General features: G+C 36.4%; 1 protein-coding gene across 1 annotated transcript in view; it reads left to right on the top strand.

The window, feature by feature from the left end:
* Window positions 1-23,599, top strand: part of KIAA0825 (KIAA0825 ortholog) — a 190,253-nt gene that overhangs the window by 38,186 nt on the left and 128,468 nt on the right. The window contains exon 3 of the mRNA XM_043593653.1: window positions 8,559-8,690. Within this exon, the coding sequence (XP_043449588.1) occupies window positions 8,560-8,690 (131 nt within the window). The 5' untranslated portion in view covers window position 8,559. The remainder of the gene's footprint in view (window positions 1-8,558; window positions 8,691-23,599) is intronic.

Genomic DNA, 23,599 nt, shown 5'->3' with positions numbered 1-23,599 from the left:
TCACCTAGTTATTAAAAGAAAATTCCTTAAAAATGTAATTGACACATTTTATAAGCAATGTTTGTTATTCCTAGTTGAGAGATAATACAATTGCCTTTTTAAAAGTATACCATAACTTAAACTTTCTACTAATGCAGATGTACTGCTTTCCAAATTAATAAAGCTTTTACTGTGCTTGAAATTTCATTAGTTAATCCTTAACCCTATGATTTGTGATTGTATTTAGGTCTAATCTAAAAATATAAAATTTTATAATTCTTAAGTCCTGTGAAATGCATGAGTGCTAAGTTATAAAAGAATGTGGAGATTAAAATTTCACATTATCTGGGTTTCACTGTTGTGTTAAAGCAAGAGATGGCTAGGATTGCATATTGAAGATTATAGAGTTATTAAAATGAAAATATTTTCTACAAAGAGAAATACGTTGAAAAATAAAGAAAGCGATGTCAGATTTGGTGAGTAAAACATATGACAGTTAATTCTGTTTGCTTGTCAAGCTACAATAGTGTATTCTGACTGATCCTGTCAATTTCTGCTTCATACATGCACATATTTAAATTACTAATAGAGGAGTTACAATGAAGTATTTTATATTTTATCAAGGCGGATTTTAATAGCCATAGCATGTTACTATGTGTATTTATTGGATGTATATTAATATTCTCATGCATTTAATTATAATAATCAGAATTTCCACAATTATTAATAGAAACTATAGCAGTCTGTGGTGGAAGTCCTAATACATAGATGAGAGTTGAGAAAATAAATGGAATAGAATATCAAGTTCTGTATTTCCTAATGTAAGAGTTTCATGCATAAGGAATCTTAAATGACTATCAACAAATTGAGATCCATCCTAGTTGTCTCTCAATCTTTGGAGAGGCTAAAACATTAAAATTTCAACTTCCAGTAACTGATGAAAAGAAATAAATTTCTAGTGACTTTGAAATATCATAAGGGGAAGATCTAGCCTTAAAAAATTTATTTTTGGAAATTTATAGTGATTTTAGGGATAGCTGTCAAATACATATGGCAGTAAATAAGTCAATACATATAAGATGTAAAATAGTAATTTTTTTTCCTTTTAAGTAGAAGTCTACACAGAGAGGCAGTTTATAGCATTGTGATTAAGGACTCTGAATCTCAGCTTTGCCACTTCATATGTAAGGGATCTTGGGCAACTCACAAACCTCTCTGTGCCTCAGTTTCTATATCTTTAATATGGAGATTATAATAATACCTGACCCATAGAATCATGGTAAGGATTAAATGAGTTCATATATATAAAATACTTAGAACAATGCATGGCCCAGCTAAAAGTTAGCTGTAATTATCATAAAAATAACTATTCAGCCATCATACTTTTAATCCATGTCTTAATGAATGAATTTACTGAACTACATAAAATTTTCAAGATTTATTGAAAGTTAAATTTTGCATTATATAATATTGGCAAGACTTTGTGAATGATCCAGAGAACTACTTTGTGACTAGATATGGATGGAGAAGTAAAAATGAGCCAAACTGGAATAAAAGGCTGGTCAGAATTTAAGGAAGATGACCTGGGGGTGCCTGGGTGGCTCAGCCGGTTGGGCATCTGACTCTTGATCTCAGCTCTGGTCTTGATCTTGGGGTCTTGAGTTCAGGACCCACATGGAGCCTACTTTAAAAAAAAAAAAAGATGACCTAGTCAAAGTTTATTTTCACTCTGCTACTTTTATTAAACCAACAACTCAACCTGAACCAGCAATACAACAAATAATACAAAGAATATAAAGAATACAAAGAATAATAGGTCAGGGACACATGATGTCTGTGAAGGTATGTCACCCTGTTCCTTGTGGAGGCATAATGTCCAAGGTCAGTTGATCTCACACATCTTTTGTTGAGTGAAGAGTGTGCCAAGTCAGAGAAGCCCAGAAACAGGCACTCGCTGCTTGTTAGGATATTTTAGCAAGCTAGGGGGTGGTGGGTAAAACATTAGTACTGGGTATCTACCTATTACCATGAAAGAGTATCTTGCTACCTCACATTTCCTCTTTTCTCATATTATTTCTTGCTCAACTATAGATTCCACAAAAGCTTTTTCTTTTCTTTTTCTTTTTTTAGAGAGAGTGAGCAAGAGAGCACAAGTGGGGAAGAGGAAGAGCATATTAAGAGGGAGAGAATCTTTTTAAAAAAATTTTTTTTCAACGTTTATTTATTTTTGGGACAGAGAGAGACAGAGCATGAACGGGGGAGGGGCAGAGAGAGAGGGAGACACAGAATCAGAAACAGGCTCCAGGCTCTGAGCCATCAGCCCAGAGCCTGACGCGGGGCTCGAACTCACGGACCGCGAGATCGTGACCTGGCTGAAGTCGGATGCTTAACCGACTGCGCCACCCAGGCGCCCCATGAGGGAGAGAATCTTAAGTGGGTTCCATGCTCAGCACAGACCCTGATGAGGTGCTCAATCCCATTACCCTGGGGTCATGACCTGAGCCGAAATCAAGAGCCAGCAGCTCAACCAACCGAGCCACCCAGATGCCCCAGATTCTGCATAAGCCTTTCATGTAACAGCCCTGGGAAAGGGCAAAGGAAATCATTTAAAATGGCTTTGAGTACATGATATAAGAAAAATGATGGTATTAATGAATAAAGTTCTCCATTGGAAGAGTTAATGGGCGGTGGGGGGGGGTAGTTAGAAATATGTCCTACTCCTTCCGTTCCTTAAAGAATACAACAAATTTATAGCCAGAGGAAATCTCAGAGCCTAATAAATCCATCCATCTCATTTTATAAGTGAGGAATGTGAGCTCTCCCTCTTGAGAGATCAAGTGTCTTACTCAAGGTCATTAACAGAATGAGGATCTGAACTCAAACCTACTGATTCTTTGATTCAATGGTGTTTAGAGTTAAATGTGTTTTAGTATAGTGTAACGTTTTGAAATTTGTTTAATTAAATGTGGAACATAAATTTTTAATTAATGAAAACATTTCCTTACCATGCTGATTAAAAGTGTTTTTTTTAGGCTAGACAGTAGGACTTCAGGTAAAGTAGAGGTGGTAGACACATTAAGTCCACAGTTTGGGCTGAGAATCTCAGGCATCTGACCTTCCTCACTGGACTTTTCCACAGAGGAGAAATCACATGGTCCTACAGTTTCTGCTTTACTAACTCATTTTCAGTGTAGATTTCTTCCCACTGGTTGGGTTTTCTTTTTTCACTTTTTTAAAAGTGTATAGTTGAGAAAAGTGTATGCATGAGAAAACATGCATTTGTTTGGTTACACAAAAAAAATGACACTCTGGATTTTTATTCTTGAAGAAACAGAAAAAAAAAAGGATAAAATGAGGATTCTAATCATATGTGTTTAAATAATGAAAAAGAGACCCTAGGTTAGAAAGTATTGTTTTAAAATATGGTAAAAGACAAGATTCCGAAATTACTTTCGTGGACTTTCTTTTGATCACATGAGGTTTGATTTTTTTTATTGCTTTAGTTTAATGTTTTCTGGCTGTGCTTATAATATGTACATATTTTATTGTAGTCACTGTTCTTAGGAATTTATAGCTCAACTGCTATAATTTGCCTATGGCTGAAACTTGATCTACAGATGTTTGGCTCAGATATAATTCTTCAAACATTACTCATTTTTAAAAGGCAATAATTAATATTAGATTGGCTGTTAATACTTGTTTGAAATATTAAGCACTGGTTTTTTAATCTTATGCCAAAAATGATCAGAAACATTACAGGAGAATGAATATTTAAAAATAGTACTGTGGAATGACAATTTCAAAAAGAAAGCATACTTTAAAAAGTTTCAGCTCCCATTTTTGATTGATCTTGCATTAGGTTAAGCTACACAGCTTCACAGTCTCTTCCTTTTTCCACCTATAATTTTTTAAATTTTTTAAAATTTATTTTGAGAGAGAGAGAGCACAAGTGAGTGGGCTCAGGGCAGAGAGAGAGAAAGGGAGAGAGAGAGAATCCCAAGGAGGTTCTGCACTGTCAGCACAGAGCCCAATGTGGGACTCAAACTCACAAACTGGGAGATCATGACCTGAGCCAAAATCAAGAGTTGGATGCTCACCCAGCTGAGCCACCCAGGCACCCCTCCCCCTAAATTTTTTAAAGGTTGGTCTATGTTTCTGAAATACCACTGAGGTATTTGTCAAGTTACATTAGTCCCTTAATAATTCACTTTTTTGTTGTTGAGGTCCTACTTAGTTATGTCTTACTTAGAGAATAGAGTGCTCTTTCTACTGGCTCCCTTGTTTATTGTCTTATGTTTTTACTGTCTCTGCTTCTTTAGAGGAGAGACTGTCATTCTCCCTTTCATGATACCCTCATGATGCCCCGGCACAGTGTCACACGGTGGACCTTCAGAGTGCTTGAAAGGACATGGGAGGTCTGGTGTCTGTGCTCATGCCCATTCAGTCCTTTTTTGTCACCACATTCCTGCAGGGATCACTGCCATTCCATTGAGAAAAACCTTTAAATTCATACTTTGTAGCATTACTTACACAGGCTACTCTCCCTTTTTAATTTATTTCTTCTGTTGGTCCTGTGCGTCTCTATTTGTTCAGGTTAATTTTCTCATCCTATTTGTTCTATTTTGCCAATCAAGTTTTCTCTCTTATCCTTACTCTCTCTTTACCTATAAATGTCATTCTTGCTTCTCTTGTCTTTCATGACCATGGAACCATATCTTAAATACAGAAGCATCATAGATCTATGGTGGTCACATGAAAATTCTGAACCATCATCATTCTGGTACCCTGTTGTTACCAAGTGGCACTTCTTTAATGTATTATTTGTATTTATTGATTAACTTATCTACTGAGGTTAGATAGAGAAAAATCACACAACTCTGTATCGGGAATCCTTTAAAATGATGTCACCAACCCCATCTGAATGCTCAACATGTTTCAGCCCATTATTGTTTTACTCCATTTCAATGAAAGACATAACATACATTTAATACCAACATAGCACAGAACAGCACATTTTCCTTTAACAGCATTTGCAAGCACAAATACCACAAAATAATACAAAAAGTTTAGTGAAATGGTAGTCAAGAGATATTTAGGGATTATGTAAGTTTTGAATTTGATTTTGAGAGTAATGATGAATTCAAATTGGCAAGAGAGGTGTTAAGGTTCGAAGAGGTTTCAAATGAAGACAAAATGTACGATCAAAAACCCCATGAGAGCAGGCATAATTTCTTTTTAAAGTATTTGTCTTCATTATATATGTTTTAACAAAAAGGAAAACCACAGGCCCAAAAAGGTGTCACTCAGACCAAGTTCCCAAACTGGAGCTTAATATCCAATCTAATTGCATTTTCACCTTCCACCAGAAATATGGCCTTACCTAGTTATTCAGGAAATTGTCCTTTCCATCAATGCCAATAAGTCCGCTACTTGAGTCCTCTCTATCCTCTAGAGAAAGATGAGGTATTCTGCATGATAAGACCTCATACTTTTTCCCCTAGAAAACAGCCTTGTCTGGAACAACACACTGCTTTTGTTAATAACTCTTATGTCCCCACCCTCCTCTATAAAAACCCTTCATTTTTCACACCTCCCGGGAGTGCCTCTCTTTTTGCTAGATGAAGTGCTGCCTGACTCATGAATAGTTTAGCAAAGCCAATTAGATCTTTACATTCACTTGGTTGAATTTTGTTTTTTCACATGTATAATAAAGTACTCACTGCAAAAATATAGGAAAATGCTAAGTATAAAGAAATAAATATCAACAGTAGTCAAAATATCCAGGGATAACCATTTTATTTATTTATTTATTTTTTTTATTTAAAAAAAATTTTTTTTAACGTTTATTTATTTTTGAGACAGAGAAAGACAGAGCATGAACGGGGGAGGGTCAGAGAGAGAGGGAGACACAGAATCCGAAACAGGCTCCAGGCTCTGAGCCATCAGCACAGAGCCTGTCGCGGGGCTTGAACTCACGAACCGCCAGATCATGACCCGAGCCGAAGTCGGACGCTTAACCGACTTAGCCGCCCAGGCGCCCCCACGGATAACCATTTTAGCATATTGGTTAATATTTCCACAAAACTATGGGGCGCCTGGGCGGCTCAGCTGGTTAAACATCCCACTCTTTGTTCCATCTCAGGTCAGGATCTCAGGGTTTGTGAGACTGATGTCCGCATCCGGCTGTGTGCTAACAATGCCAAGCCTGCTCCGGATTCTCTCTCTCTCTCTCTCTCTTCCCTTCTGCTCATGCATGTGTGTGCACACACAGTCTCTCTCAAAAATATATAATCTTTAAAAAAATATTTCTGGGGCGACGGAGTGGCTCAGTCGGTTGAGCGTCTGACTTCAGCTCAGGTCGTGATCTCGTGGTCCTTGAGTTCGAGCCCCGAGTCGGGCTCTGTGCTGACAGCTCAGAGCCTGGAGCTTGTTTCAGATTCTGTGCCTCCCTCTCTCTCTGACACTCCCCCGTTCATGCTCTGTCTCTCTCTGTCTCAAAAATAAATAAAAATGTTAAAAAAATATATTTCTGCAAAACTACTCTGTATGCAGTAAGTGATTCATTTCTCAAGAGATGAGGCAGCCTTAAAATTTAGAACCAAATAGATCCAGTTCAAATTCTACTTCTAACAGTAAGTAGCTGCTACACGGGCATGTTAGTTAATGTCTCTGGGCCCAGGTTCCTTCCGTTATAAATGAGGGTAATAACTATTTTGTAGAATTATGAGAATTAAGGAAGATGACGTATATGTTTGTACACAGTAGATATATAACAAGTCATATTGCTATTTTGCTACTATATTTAAAACTGATCTCTATGCCTATTTTCTTATGTTTTAAATATGTAGAATCTGAGCTTATGAGACTTTCTAGTATTGATAAGACAAGTCTTAGCAGAGTATTGATATATAACTGGTTCTGTTAGAGAAGCTAGTTCCAAAGTATTTACTAAGTTTGAGCTTTCTACAGACCCTCAGCTGATCAAATTTTTTCACTGCAAAAGTGAAATTTTATTTTCTTGCAACAGTTTTTGAATGAGTCATCTGAAGAGTTGAACTACCCAAAATGATCCAAAAACATGCTAATACAGAAGCTGAATTCATTTTTAGTAATATTGGCCATTGGATTTAGAAATGACTAGGGAGGTAAGATCTCAGACTCTGCTTATATGGAAAAACTGAGGTTTTGGTACCCTAAAGATATATAATTTCTGGTGAATATATGGTGTTCTATACCTTTTACTGCAAAATATTTTAAAAAGAGGATCTAAATACATGAGAATTTATGTATTTTAGAATGACATTTCTGTGATTATTCTGTATTGGGACTAATTGAGTTTACAAATGACAAACCTTGTGATGCCACCGACTTTTATATTAAAATGTTTTAGTTGGATGTTTCCCTTTTAAAATAAAATCTGTGCAAAAAATAAAAGCTTTATCCCAAGACTACCTCATTGAAGTTCCAGATGATGCCTGTGTGAAATTCAGCTATTTTGTTTTGGATAATGAATTAGCTGAATTTGTTGCAATTAAATAACTAAAGATGAGGAAGTCCATTAGTGTTGTAGCCTCTGCAAAACTTTTTAGACAATTTGTCAAGTATTTTGGGTTTATCTGAAATAAAACCACATTCCCCAATCCTTTTTCTTGTTAATATTTATTCCGTGTATATTTCTTATAATTTAAATTTCTCATTTCATTTATACCGTTAGTCATTATGTACTTTATAAGCACTACTTTATATCCAAAAATAACATATCCCTAAATAAAATAGATCACATTCTACCCCATCTCCATCATTTTTAGTCTGTTCCATTGCCCCGCTTTCTTGTATTCACAGCACTTCTCACCATGTGATCTTTTATAAAGTATACCTGCTTATGTGTTCTTAAATGAGATAAAAACTCCATGAGGGCAGAGACTTTGACTTGTTGCAGTTGTATCCCCAGCTTCCACAGCAGTGCCTTTTACATATCAAACATTCAAGAATATATATGCACTGACTGAATGAATGATTTGATAGTGGGAAAATGCATGTCTCTCTAGGAAGAGTAGAATATGTAAGTTTTAATCAGTTATAAGTACTTAGGTTGACAGAGGTGATAGAGGAATTCAAGGAAAATTCTGCCTTCTTCACATATAAATAAGGGGTATGGAATGACACTTTGAAATTTGGAAGTTACAATTTCCAGGTCAGTGTGTTGACAAGGGTGGAGGGAAGGTGTTGAATTCTTGTTGCTGCCACCCTTGTTCACAGTGGTCTATGTGGTTTGGGATCGCCTTTGCAGCTCTTGGTTACAGTGAGAAGCAGCAGGATGCTTGAGTACTCTCTGAGGGGTGCGGTTTTGTTCAGCTTTCAAACCATAGAGAAGTGTGAAAATCAGGTCACACCTCATGCAAATTAAATAACAAAGCACTCTATACCTAGTTTAACAATACCCTAGTTTTCCTACTGCTGTATTTCATTTTACCTATAAATGAGAATTATTATTTTTGGTTTAGGATCACAACTTGAGGTTTTTTTTTTTTTTTCTTTATTTTTGAGGATGTGACATGCTTTTTATTCTTATTCCACAGAATGGATTGGGGAGATAAATATTCCCATACTTCTTTTGACCTACATTGTTTGTTAAATTCACTTCCTGGAGACTTGGAGTTTAAGCAGATCTTCAGTGACATTGATGAAAAGATAGAACAAAATGCTACAAGGTAAATATTGTTAATTATTTAAAACTAGTTGGTTTCATGTTTCATTTACACAAACTTTACCTGGTCTAGTTTTAGTGTTTTTCTACTCTTAGATCATTTTAGGTTTTCATATTATTAATTTTCCTGAAAAAAATTGATTAAACCCTCTTCCCTAGAATTTAACATTATTAGTACTTTAAGACTCAAGGGGTTCCTGGGTGGCTCAGTCCTTTAAGCGTTCGTCCGTCTTTGGCTCAGGTCATGATCTCGTGGTTCATGAGGTTCGAGTTCCACATCAGGCTCTCTGCTATCACTGTGGAGCCCACCTACTAACCTCTGTTTCCCTGTCTCTGCCTTTCCCCACACGTGCAACACTCTCTCAAAAATAAATTTAAAAAAACTTTTTTAAGCAAATGTGACTCAAAAATTTAGGCACTGCCTTCAAATAGGTAAATTAAAGTTTATTGAATTTCTACTAATGTTTTCTTAGAGTTTGCCAATATTGATGACCTGGATTTTCATTAACATGTTTAGAGTTAAGCAGCTTCACTTGATAGATAAGCACAGAAATTAAAAATTTCAAATTACAGTATTAAAATGGTAGTATAAGGCCATGCATTGCTTGAGTTGTTGAAAGAGACCAAAAAAAATGTATTATTTTTATGTAACATTTGTCATTATAAGTCACCTTCCCACGTGGAAGGCCAGAGACTCCATAGAGAGTTGCTCTGCAAGGTTAATCTTTATCACCTACTCCAAAAGTTAGTGCTACCAAACATTAGGAGTAATGGGACAGTTAAGCAGTTTGCCATTAGATGGAAGAGACTTTGTCTTTATATGTGTTTTGGGTCCTAGAATCAGTTCACCTATTTGGATCCTTTTGGTCAAAGGTTCTAATAATTCACCTCATGTAGGTTATAAATATGCAAACCACAGTACAAATTTCTAATATAGAATGAGACATAGTATTTCCTTTTTTAATATATAAGGTATAGTTAATATTGAATTATCCAAGAAACCGAACCAAGCAAGTGAAATGTTCCTATCTATGATTTTTTTTTCATGTTTTATATAAGAATGCAGTCTATTTTTTGTCATAACAAAGGGCATAAATAACTTAAATTCAGAAGAAAGCATATTTTGGGGGAATTATAATTAAAACCAAAATCTCCCATCCCAGACATTCCCTCTACAAAGGCAGAAGAGAATAAAAACACTTCTGTTATTCAGCAGGCGTTCAACCAGAATGCATTGCATATCACAGGCTGTCTGCTAAGAGATTGGCAAGTCAGAACTGGGCATCGCACCCCTTCATATAACCTGGTAGATACAATCCATAACAAACATGTTTTCAAGATAAACAGTAGCTAGTCCTCACATAGAGGATTTGGCATGGCAGCATATTTTTTCACGCATAGTTCATCCTAATTTTACCTGTGTTAGAGGATACCTTCGTTAGCTAATTGTCTTTATCCTGAAGACAAACACACTTCTCATATCTTTAGGACAGAGTGATTTTGCAGATTGGAACAAAGCAACCACTGAAATTAGTCCTTGCCCTTCATCAGGAACTGGAGCCAGGAGCCATTGCGCTTGGTGTCTGCATTTGGAAAAGATGGCTTCCAGGTTCTTGAGATAGTCCTGGTTGAGAAAGCTGACAAAAGATCTAATCTAGTCTTCTAAGGGATATATTTCAAAAAGATGAAAAAATACTTAAAATTATAAAGTTCAAAGATAAATAAGTAAAAGGAAGAGAGGGAAATCCATTCCCTTATTTTCAACAGAGAGAATTAAGCCTTTTATTTTTAATTTGCATTGCCCTTACAATATATATACATATAGACGTATATACATACATCTATCTATATATATATATATATATATATGCATACACACATACATATGTGTATGTGTTTATGTATAGTTTTTTTAAAGATAGCATATATGTATGATTTAACCATACTATAGAGTGTGTATTATAATTTGTATATAAATATAAAATAACTGTGTTAAACTTTAGTATAATTACATATTATGTAATTTATATGTTATATATTTGGATATTTTATGGCACAGTTTTTAACCCAAAGAATCTTATAAATGGAAATAGTATTAGCTTAAATATATTTGTAAGTAATTTATCTAAATTCCAGAGATGGTTATATTGAAACAAATTTTAAATAATTTTTAAAAGGTAACCTTTTTTTCATAATAGCATTTAGGCTTTTTCAAAATAAAACAAATCACTGAACTCTGATGCTTTTGTTATAGAATGCTTCGTTTTTATTTGCTATACCATCTGTAGTTAATTTCCTGCCCTACCTGGTCAATAAGAAATCATGCTCAGAAGTAAAACAGTGATTAAAATATTGTATTTTGCATTCATAAGTTGTTATTTAGGTCAAAACTCATGTTATTAAAAAGGAAATATGACATGGAATATAAGGATATAATTTTTAAATTAAAAATATTTTATTGCCCATATATTAAAACAAACCTAGAACAGAACCACCTCAAGTGACCATTGATCTTCACAAGGGATAAAATAAGGGAGTAGCTATATGTGCTGTATGCTACATTTAGAATAAAGTCTATTTTTCATCAAATTCAATTATGTTTTTATTATACTCTAGAGAATAAACATAATAGTATAGGGTGTATATATTTTTTAGAATAAAATACTGAATAATAACCATGGCTCAGAAGAATGTAAATCATTTATGCACTCATTTATTGCCTTCTAACAGAATAGCTTTTAGAAAATTGTATGTCATGACGAATCAGTTATGCCACACTTACACTGCAGTAGTTGAATTACCCTTGGCATTTTTGTATTCTAACAGTTCTATTTATCTCTCAATGGTGTACATTGAATAAGTAATGAACATCTGTATGATATGGGTTTACCAGATACTTTTTAAAGGAAAAAACACAAGTAATTCATTTTTAAATATGGTATTTTTCCTTACCCTTGAATTTTTAAAGTTGTGTTTCTAGCAGTAACCCTGAATTCTAAGTATAAAATCCTTCCCTCTTCTTAATATCATCAGGTTTTACGAGCCACAGGGTCTTTTGTTTCCCCAAAGCAGTGATTCACCAGAATGGAGTAGAGTGCCCAGGGGTCAGTGAACCTTCACCTGCCCTTCAAGAGAGGCTGTCATTCTCTCAGGCCATTTTCTCTTCTACATCATCATTTCCATTCAAGTCAGAGCTAGGTGACTCTTAAGTCTGACCGTGGAAATCAGTGATCGCAAATTATTTACTTTTAACACATATCAAAATTGGTAACAAGAAGGTAAGTAACTTGCCAGAGAGGAATACTATGAATGTTGTACTCACATTAGTTCAGTAACTGAAAACTGCACGTCACTGAAATATTTTTTGAGCTAAATGGATCTTAATAGTTGGAAAAGATACTGAAGAGTAGAAGTTTTATTGGAATCACAATAAGAATTTTTTTTTTCCTCTTAACTTTCAGTTGGATAGATACAATTTTATCATTAAAAGTTTATTTTACCTTTCTGTTTTCTAAATATAGAAGGTCTTTGTGTGTCCTTCAAGACCTAAGTTTTACCTACAAAAACAACAAGAAGTGTTATCATAGATAATATTTGCCTTAATCCAGGAGAGGCCTGCGGGGTGCAGAGCATTAACTTTAAATTGTGACAGGACGTTAGATAAATGGTTTCTGTAAATTTAGTCATGCTTATTTACAGAGGATACATATTCCATACATTACATTTATTTTCCACATAATGCTTAATTTTTTTATATTTATATATGAAGTCTTGGGGGGAAGTTTTCCACATGATGGCCTAAAGTTCTGAAAGAAATAACCAAAAGAAATCTTCAAATAAGCTGTCAACATTGGGCTTGTCATGGTAGAACCACAAATTTGCCAGTGGACACACATATTCACGTTAATATATTTTATGGCCATAGCAAATCAGATAAAGTGAAAATTACTCATTTCATACACTGTACTATTACTATTTGTGGCAGTATTTTGGCACTTAGGAATAAAAACGGGATACTAATATATACATACTCCTTTTTTAAGTTTAGTGTTTGTACTTCTCTCATGTGTTTCTCTATTCTCATGTATTCGTCTGACAGAATCTGTACCTCTTCTCCTAAATTACTCCACAAGACTAGGCTACATGGAAAGAAACCCGAAAGCTTTCCCCATCTATCCTTGAACCTAGAGTGAGACTTAAATAGGCATTTTCAGTTTCCCCCATCAGGGCTCTTGTCCTTCTCAGAATGAATAATGCCTCCAGGCAAACAGCATCCTGGGCCTCAGCTCTGTAACCTAAACTTTCCATGACTCCATTTACATTTGCTGCTTTTTAAACTTATCTGGTCCTCCTACTGAAGCTCTCAACCTAAAGTCTAGTGATGCGTGCAGGTAGAAGTGGAGATAGGCGAGAAGACAGGAAAGATGAGCCATGTTTCATGGTGGCTTGTGGACCTGCTTTCTTCCCTCGTTTTTCTCTGTTAGCTCCTTATTTGAATGTCTGTGGTGTTCCTAACTCTTTTCTGCATAGTCCTGTGTTGTGTGCCTGCAATACTGCCCTTAGACCTCTGCTTTAGGTAAGGTAAAGTAGCTCATCAGATGATTATTAAGTGATCCTTTCAAGCAACACATGGGTTTTAAGTGTTTGACATTTTTAAAAAGTGTAACTTTTATTTTTATGTGTGTTAGCTTCACCTGCTCTTGGTCCAGAATGTATAAGGCAATAACGGATTTTTATTTGATGATTTCTTTTCGTTTTTGTTAATGTTATTTTTGAGACAGAGAGAGAGAGACAGAGTGTGAGTAGTAGAAGGGCAGAGAGAGAGGAAGACACAGAATCTGAAGCAGGCTCCAGGCTCTGAGCTGTCAGCACAGAGCCCAACACAGGGCTCGAATCCATGAACCACGAAATCATGATCTGAGCAGAAGTTGGACACTTAACGGACTGAGCCACCCAGGTGCCCCAAATTTAAGATATTTTTAAGGATTATTATTATCATTATCTTTCCATGGGAAATAGCAGGAAGCAAGTGTCTGCTTGTTTGTAAGTTGTTATGATAACAAAAATAGAACAATAGTATACCAAATATCCATCCAACAATAAGATTGAGCCAACAATAGTTAGGCCCCTGTTTCTCAGGGAGAAAGGTAGTTAATTGGCCACTAGGAAGTAAGTCCTCTTGAGCTAAGAATCAGGGGTGCCTGGTGAAGACCTGGCCCACCTCTGAGGGAAAGAATAGGACAGAGATACTAAAAGAGAACTGAGCCACGGTAATGAGATGTGACTGCTGTGGCTGGCTCATCTTCCCTGTTAGATCCATGCCCTGAGATCTAACCCAACCCTGCCAGTTTTCCCTGGAAAGCGCCTAGTCAGGGATTCAGCAGAGTCAACACTTTGTCTAAAAAGAGTCACTATCAGGAGCACCTGGCAGGCTCAGTCAGAGGAGCATGTGACTTGATCTTGGGGTCTTGAGTTCGAGCCCCATGTTGGGTGTAGAGGTTACTTACTTACTTACATAAACAAACAAAGAAACTTTTAAAAAAAATAAAAAGAGGGGCACCTGTGTGGCTCAGGCAGTTAAGCATCCAACTCTTGATTTCAGCTCAGGTCATGATCTCCTCATTCGTGAGTTTCCAAGTTTGAGCCCTGCATCAGGTGCTGTGCTGTCAGTGGAGCCTTCTTGGGATTCTGTCTCTCCCTCTCTCTCTGCCCCTCCCCTGCTCACTCTCACACACACACTCTCTCTCTCAAAATAAATAAACCTTAAAAATATATATTTTTAAAAAAATAAAGAGTCCCACTAACACAACACAGCCTTTGTTAATTACAGTCCTAATTTTAGAATGTCTGGACTAAATATTTTTCTTTGGGATGGTAAGGGAGCTGAGGGGTGGATCGGGGGATTTGGAAACTGGGATTATTACTTCCTTCATCTCTACTTTAAAGACTTCAAGTGCTCAGGGCATCTGGGTGGCTCAGTCAGTTAAGCATCCAACTCTTGGTTTTGGCTCAGGTCATGATACCACAGTTTGTGAGTTTGGCCCCATGTCAGGCTCCATGCTGACATTGAAGAGCCTGCTTGGAATTCTTTCTCTCCCTCTCTCTCTCTGCCCCTCCCTTGCTCACGCTTTCTTTTTCTCTCAAAATAAATAATAAACATTAAAGACTTCAGCTGCTCAACACTGCCTTAAATAGTCCTGGCACAAAGTAGGCTAGAAGACAGTCAATTAGGCATCTATTGTGTTTGCTTTATCTTTAACTAGTGTGAGGCTAGATGAGTAGTATGTGATAGAAGATGCTGTCATCACATGCTAGTTTTCTTTTCCATTATGTATTTGAAAATACATACATGAGTATGACTCATGGAAGATTTCAGACAGCAGAGAAAGGCATATATGAGGAAAAGTTCAGTACAGAAGGGTAGGCTCTGACCCTCGTAGTCTTATTCTTCAGAAGTAACCTATATGGTTAAATTATTGTAAAACTGTGCAGAAGTAGTCTCTGCATATGTATGCATGCACCCAAACATACTTTACCTTTTTATACAAATGGGAACTATATGATGTACTATAGTTAGATTTTTTTTTTTACCTAATACATTTTTTAAATCTCTCCATGTAATTTTACCTCATCTTTTAGATTTCACTCATTTAGGTGTGCAACAATTTATTAGGCCATTTCCCTATTTTTTCTTAAGTTTTTTTGTTTTTGTTTTTGTTTTGAGAGAGAGGTAGAGAGAGGTGAGAGAGTAGCCCTGTCCTGTCAGTGCAGACCCCAATATGGGGCTCGAATTCACACCGTGAGATCAGGACCTGAGCCAAAGTCGAGTCAGATGTTTAACCGACTGAGCCACCCAGGCACCCCAAGCCAATTCCTTCTTGATGAACGTTATATTCTTTGCAGTCTCTCTGCCTTTACTTCACACATGCATGCATATGTGCATTCTTCCTTCATTATGAGAGTTTATCTACAAGATGATTTCTTAGAAGTTGTACACTTAGCTGTTGAAAAATTGTTCTCCAGCAATGCTAAAACTGTCTTCTTTCCCAGAGGCAGTATAGAGCAATGCATGCTGTATGTGCCTTCCTACATGGATGTTGTTAAACCCTCACTTGTAACTTCCAGTCAAACCTGTTGTCCAGCACAATGATTGAATTTATCCAGGCAATGGAAATAAAGATGTAGACTAGTCTCACAACCTTGAGATCATGACCTGAGCTGATATCAAGAGTCCAACGCTTAACCAACTGAGCCACCCAGGCACCCCCCAAGTTAGATGTAAATTTAAGAGAGAGGAAAAAAAAGATGTGCTTTGGGATGTAATGCCAGGCTGACTCCCATCAGTTCCAGCTTACTCTTGTACTCCCAGGATGACTCTGCCATTGATTAGAAGCTGGGGGAGTATTTCACATTTGAAATTTTTTGAAAGTGCTGTAGACTTTTAGATTGGCATAACCCCTACACTAGGTGTGAACTTTCTTGAAGCTGTCTGAACCATGCAAGAGCCTCTCTACATTGCTGTTGTGAGGATTAGTGATATAAAGCAATAAATAACAGAGCGTCCTAACTCAAAAGTTTCTTTCTTTGTTTTTTACAGTTTATTCATTTTGAGAGAGAGAGAGAGAGAGAGAGAGAGAGAGAGAGAGAGAGAGAAAGAAAGAAGGGCAGGGGCAGAGAGAGAGGGAGAGAGAGAATCCCAAGCAGGTTCTGTCAGCACAGAGCCCAATGCAGGGCTTGAACCGACAAACTGTGAGATCATGACCTGAGCCAAAACTAAGAATCAGATGCTCATCTGACTGAGCCACCCAGACACCCCAAAAGTTCCTTTCTTCCTACATTCCTCATAGAATAACTGAACATAACAACAGGAATCTTGGGAGGTTATTTGTATATTTCAGATGAGAGATAAAAAGAAACTGAACCCAGTCTTTCACAGTAAGAATTGAAAGGGGAGGATACATTTAAGAAAGATTTAAACAGATAGTGTTAACAGGATTTAGTGTTGAGGATGTTTTTTCCTTGCAACTATACTTAAGACATTTTGAAATGACCAAAATCTCTTTGAAATAAAAGATAGTTTGGCATATTTGTTTAATTTCTTACTATACTTTTTAGCCATTAAAATAGTTTTATGAATCCTTTTCTCAACCTTTTAGAAAGTACTATCCCAAAATACGTTTGTTTCAGGAAAATAAGCTTTTATTTTATGGCTGGCTTATAGTTTAATTACTAATTTTTATATATCAGCCCTCTTCCCTATTAATTACTTATTAATTCCTAGGAATTTTACTAATCTAGTTAGATAAATTGGACTTAGCTAAAAACTGGAAAACTGTTTATCTCATAACTATTTGTGCTTTAAAAAAAAATTTTTTTTAACATTTATTTATTTTTGAGACAGAGAGAGACAGAGCATGAACGGGGGGAGGGCCAGAGAGAGAGGGAGACACAGAATCTGAAGCAGGCTCCAGGCTCTGAGCTGTCAGCACAGAGCCTGATGCGGGGCTCGAACTCACGGACCGTGAGATCGTGACCTGAGCGAAGTCGGACGCTCAACCGACTGAGCCACCCAGGCGCCCCCTATTTGTGCTTTTAAACATGTGATAGATTGAAAAAGTCTTTTCTTTAGACTGAATTTATGTTGTGGGTAAACAGTATAAACAAGAGCATTAAAAATATGAAATGAATTTTTTTAATGTTTAGATTTCTCTTACTGTAAAAATCTTAATCTCTACCATGACACCTCTACTCTGATTTTAAAAATAAAAATAGAAATTATAGCTTTCCATGAAAGCATACCAAAATGTTTTCTACAACCTTTACATCAAAAACATTGTCATAATTTTCCCCAATGGAACATACTTTTTTTTTTCCTTTGAATTATTATGTGGTTGAATAATAAAAACTCTGTGTTTTAAATCTTGAAAGAACTTTTACAATAAAGTTTCTAGATTTTATGTCATAAATACTCTCTTTTTTTCTCAGTTCCTCTCCCTATCCTCACCTATACCAGCCTGATATTAATAGGCTCTTACACTTTTGTTATTCAATGCTGTCTAACTGTAAGACATCTCAGTCCTTTTTTGGAAGTAAGATACACACCTACATGCATACATAAATTAGTTGTGACCATAAAAATAAACTATTTTTCATTATCCAAATAAACATTGTTTTTAAGTGACATGGCAATAAAGTTAGATGATCACTAAATTCTCAGGGGTCAGATGTCAGGGAATTCTAAGAACAGTGATCCCATTAGTTTTCTTTTTTCTTTAAAAAATTTTTTTTTAATGTTTATTTAATTTTGAGAGAAAGATAGAGTGCAAGCAGGGGAGAGGCAGAGAGAGAGGGAGACACAGAATCCGAAGCAGGCTCCAGGCTCTGAGCTGTCAGCACAGAGCCTGACGTGGGACTCGAACTCATGAACCACAAGATCATGACCTGAGCTGAAGGCAGTCACTTAAGCGACTGAGCCACCCAGGCACCCCCCATTAATTTTCTTAAAGCATCAATATCCTTGCATATAATTTCCTTTTCTATAAGTTTTCTATACCTTTCAACGCACATTTAGCAGCTGCCTCCTGTGTAGTCCCTTAGCACTGTACACACCTCTTATCAAGTCTTACTGTAATGAAGTTATTTATTTACAGGTCTGTCTCTCTCATTAGACAGAATTCCTTTAGAGATGGGACCCTGTCTTATTCACATTTGGATCCCAAGTATATATCACAGTGCCTGCCACATATTCAGCATTCACTTAATGTTGATCGAACATGTCTTCATTCAATAAGTAATTTTTACACTCAGGGTACCCAGGGGTGAATGTTGAATGAGAAAACCACCACAGATATCTTCTAAAAAAGAATATTGCATATTGCATTTTAAAAATGGTTTGTAAATCTGATTTACACACAGCCTGTCAGTAATGTATGCACTCATACACGTTATTAACTTGGATAATTCAGAGGCATTATAATTAAGTACATCGGGTTCAAATTTATTAAGAAATGTTGAGACATATGAAAAGGCATAAAGGGTATTAATGATAAACATTCATACACTCATCATCCAGCTTAAGGAATAAAACAATACCAGGACTGCAAAGGCTCACTATATGCCTTTCTCCAATATCATCCACTTTCTCATCTCCACCCCGGATTTGGTGATGGTGATCGCTCCAGCACATTTCCTTCCACTTCGACTACCTATGCTTATAATCCCTTATAATAAGGTGTACTGATGCATGGCAGATTTTCAAACTGTTGTGTGGATAGTATCGTACTGTGTGTATTTATTTGTACCTTTTCCTCTCAACAGTGTATTTGTAAGATTCATCCATGTTGATAGCTACATTTCTACTTTTACTTTCATGGCTCTCTTCCACTCGGTGAATTAACTATTTAATAATTTAATAATTTTCTTGTTGATAGACATTTAAGATGGTTTCAGTGGATAAGGCTAAAAAAAATGCTTTTAAAAGTTCTTCTAATGAAAAAAAAAAAGTTCTTGCTAATGATCCCAGGGTCATGGGATTGAGCCCCACTGGGCATGGAGCCTGCTTGAGATTCTATCTCCTTCTTCCTCTGCCCCTCCCCCACTTGTGTGCCTATGCTCGCGCTCTCTCTCTCTCTCTCTCTCTCTCTCTCTCTCTCTCATGTTCTCTGCTCTCTCAAAAAAAAAGTCCTTGCTAAGCCAACTAATGGTGTAAATTTGGGAATTTAAACTATTTAGGGAAGAGATTCTACATCTGTTTTTAGACTGTTTACATTTTTGGGCTAATGTCTAGGATCTAACAATAAAAGTGTTAATTGGATTTCTATTTGTTGAATTATCTTGGTAGTTTTTTTTATGACCTTTCTTCTAAAGAAAATTTGAAGCATCTTACAGTTAATCAGAAAACACTTAAACCCGAATAAAGACAAGTACCTTGTTATTTCAAAAATCCTAGACTAGGGTCTTGCATCATCTACCTCTGAAGTTATATAGACCTCCTCCCATCCAAGATTATGGTCCCCATCAGCAATATTACTACTACACATATATGAAAATAATTTAAGGGGCGCCTGGGTGGCTCAGTCGGTTAAGCGGCCGACTTCAGCTCAGGTCATGATCTCACAGTCCGTGAGTTCTAGCCACACGTGGGGCTCTGTGCTGACAGCTCAGAGCCTGGAGCCTGCTTCAGATTCTGTGTCTCCCTCTCTCTGACCCTCCCCTGTTCATGTTCTGTCTCTCCCTGTCTCAAAAATAAATAAACGTTAAAAAAAAAAATTAAAAAAAATAAAAAAAAAGAAAATAAGTTTACATTTTAGGTAATTTTGAATTAATTTTGACCTCAATAAAAATTACATATCAAGCTTTCACCTTAAATTTTGAAAATAATACCTTTGTATACTAATCGGGCAATAAATCTCTACACTTCCAACTATTGTTTTGTGGGTTTTTTTTTTAATTTTTTTTGTCAACGTTTATTTATTTTTGGGACACAGAGAGACAGAGCATGAACGGGGGAGGGGCAGAGAGAGAGGGAGACACAGAATCGGAAACAGGCTCCAAGCTCTGAGCCATCAGCCCAGACCCCGATGCGGGGCTCGAACTCACGGACCGCGAGATCGTGACCTGGCTGAAGTCGGACGCTTAACCGACTGCGCCACCCAGGCGCCCCTGTTTTGTTTTTTTTAAAGCAAGATGTTTAGACAGTGGTGAATGGCAGAATGACAAGATGTTTAGCCAACTAAAAACAAAATCAGAAGTTCTGACATTGAAAATTTTGTGACACAGCAAAGGAAACAATCAACAAAACTAAAAGGCAACCAACGTAATGGGAAAAGATATTTGCAAATGATATATCGGACAAAGGGCTAGTATCCAAAATCTATAAACAGGTCACCAAACTCCACACCCGAAAAACAAATAATCCAGTGAAGAAATGGGCAGAAAACATGAATAGACACTTCTCTAAAGAAGACATCTGGATGGCCAACAGGCACATGAAAAGATGCTCCACGTCGCTCCTCATCAGGGAAATACAAATCAAAACCACACTCAGATATCACCTCACACCAGAGTGGCCAAAACGAACAAATCAGGAGACTATAGATGCTGGCGAGGATGTGGAGAAACGGGAACCCTCTTGCACTGTTGGTGGGAATGCAAACTGGTGCAGCCGCTCTGGAAAACAGTGTGGAGGTTCCTCAAAAAATGAAAAATAGACCTACCCTATGACCCAGCTGTAGCACTGCTAGGAATTTATCCAACGGATACAGGAGTGCTGATGCAGAGAGGCACTTGTACCCCAATGTTTATAGCAGCACTCTCAATAATAGCCAAATTGTGGAAAGAGCCTAAGTGTCCATCAACTGATGAATGGATAAAGAAATTGTGATTTATATACACAATGGAGTACTACGTGGCAATGAGAAAGAATGAAATATGGCCTTTTGCAGCAACGTGGATGGAACTGGAGAGTGTGATGCTAAGTGAAATAAGCCATACAGAGAAAGACAGATACCATTTGTTTTCACTCTTATGTGGATCCTGAGAAACTTAACAGAAACCCATGGGGGAAGGGAAGGAAAAAAACAAACAAAAAAAAGAGGTTAGAGTGGGAGAGAGAGCCAAAGCATAAGAGACTGTTAAAAACTGAGAACAAACTGAGGGTTGATGGGGGGTGGGAGGGAGGGGAGGATGGGTGATGGGTATTGAAGAGGGCATTTTTTGGGATGAGCACTGGGTGTTGTATGGAAACCAATGTGACAATAAGTTTCATAAAAAATAAATAAATAAAATAAATAAATAAATAAATATTTAAATATTTAAATATTTAAAAAAATTTTATGACAAAAACTTTTTAAGTTTATTTATTTTGAGAGAGAGATCAAGAGTGTGGGTGGGGGAGAGGGAGAAAGAGAATCCCAACAGTGAGGAGCCTGAGTTGGGGCTCATTCTCATGGAGCATGAGACCAAAACCTGAGCTGAAGAGTCAGACACTTAACCGAATAAGCCACTCAGGCACCCCAAAAATCTGTGATTTTAAAAGCCAGCTCAGTCAGCTGTCTTAGTTTGTATCAGTGAGGGATGTGGTCTGAAATGCAACTAACTGCTCAGTCCCTTTATCAGTGTTTGGACAAATTACTAAAATATCTAGCCTTCAGAAGGCTTTACCCTATATAGAGATTGTGGTTATTGGCCTCTACCCAGATTCAGATGTTAGAGATTAGCCTAAAAGCTGAGTCTTGATTGAAACAGATTTAGGCAGACTCAGCACTGAGCCTTTCCAATTCACTTTGCTATCATCTATTAGGTTTCATTGAATGAGACACATGAGGATGCTATAATAAAAACCTTTGTTAAAGGGTCCCTAGAGTTAAGGTGTATGCTTCAGGTATCATGTTTCTCATCCATAGATGTGCTTACATAAGTTAAAAACATATCTGCCAATATTAAGGCTGACTTAGAACTGGTATTCCTGAATAGAATTGTCCCATCAGGAAATTGCATGGCCTGTGGCCTAAGGAGGTATTCTGTTACTTGTTTTCATGAAAAAGCTCTTTGAGTCTCAGAATGTTATTTGTTTCATGGTAATTCAGTTTGAATTCACTCATGCTCAGAAGTCTCCTGAAAAGCCTTCCTTAAATTGACAGTGTGTTTTATAGGCAACCCACACCTGATGATTTTTGAAGAGCCATTCATATGACATCAGTTTTTAATAATCAGTTTGGTTTCCGAAGCTTAAATAATTTTGTCGCATGGTATCTATAATTAATAGCAATGATATTTTCAAAACAGTAATAACCTTTTTAGTAACAGATCTTTCTTAATACTATTAAAAGGCAAATGCATAGCTGTCAATTTTGGGTGAGGGCGGTCAGCTTCAAAAGAATTTTTCTGTTAATAAGCTTTCTTGCAGTTTAGATATGCTGCCATCAGGTGGTAGTAATATGTCATATCCATGTGGCTCCACAGATGACATTCTGCTTAAGGTCATCAGTTTATACCACGAAGATTTATAATCATGAATCCACAGATTTTATATGAAAATTAAAATAACATAGTATATCCATTTAGTTTTAGAACTAAGGGTACTCTGTATATTATTTTTAAAGCAGATATGTATTGAAAGATTCATTTGGACAAGTTTTTCTGTTTTTAGTTTATTTTTTGGTAAATGAGCATTATATACTTTCTAAAACTTTAGAAAATTATAGAAAAGTAAAATGTAAAAGATCAATTTCATTACCCAAAGATAATTGCTATTAACCATTTGTTTTGTTTCATTTCCTTCCAGTCTTTTTTTTTTTTTTTTTTTTTTTAAAGACAGTGTTTAGTATGTTTTTGTTTTCGTTTTTTGGAGTGGAGTTCCAGGGCAGGAAAAGATAGTTGGCTGTAATAACAGTGTGTATACAGCATGTATCTATGTTTTACAACTTTTAAAATTACAAGGTTTTTGTAATTGCTTTGTGACATTTTAATATCCCATTGATTGAAGTTTTCCATAATTTGTATAGTCATTCACCTATTAGTAGACTATGTTTATGATCATTAGTCAACATGAGTATCTTATCTCTGCATTCCATCTACTGCTTATCAAGAGGACCATCATTTCATTGTAGCCATGCTTGATTTTTGTTTTAACACAGAATGATTTCTGATTCATCTCAGAGTATCTAGATATCTTATATCTTGTATTTCCTCCACTGTGTGTGATAGGAAATTGCCAGAAAATCTGAGCATTCAGTTTTCAATTATGAATGAAAATATGTAGTCTCTTTGTTATTGTTTCCTATCGTAAGAATGCTTTATAATTTTGTAAACCATGTTCAACCAGGTACCACGTATAAACGTCTCAGGTCCTGTGATATTATGACATGGAGCCATTACTTGTTTCCTACCAAAATAATCTTTTCTTTTCTTTTT

This window comes from Prionailurus bengalensis, chromosome A1 (genome assembly GCF_016509475.1).
Source record: "Prionailurus bengalensis isolate Pbe53 chromosome A1, Fcat_Pben_1.1_paternal_pri, whole genome shotgun sequence".
Classification (NCBI taxonomy): Eukaryota; Metazoa; Chordata; class Mammalia; order Carnivora; family Felidae; genus Prionailurus; species Prionailurus bengalensis.
Note: the sequence above shows the minus strand (reverse complement) of the source record. Positions and strands in the feature narration are given on the sequence as shown.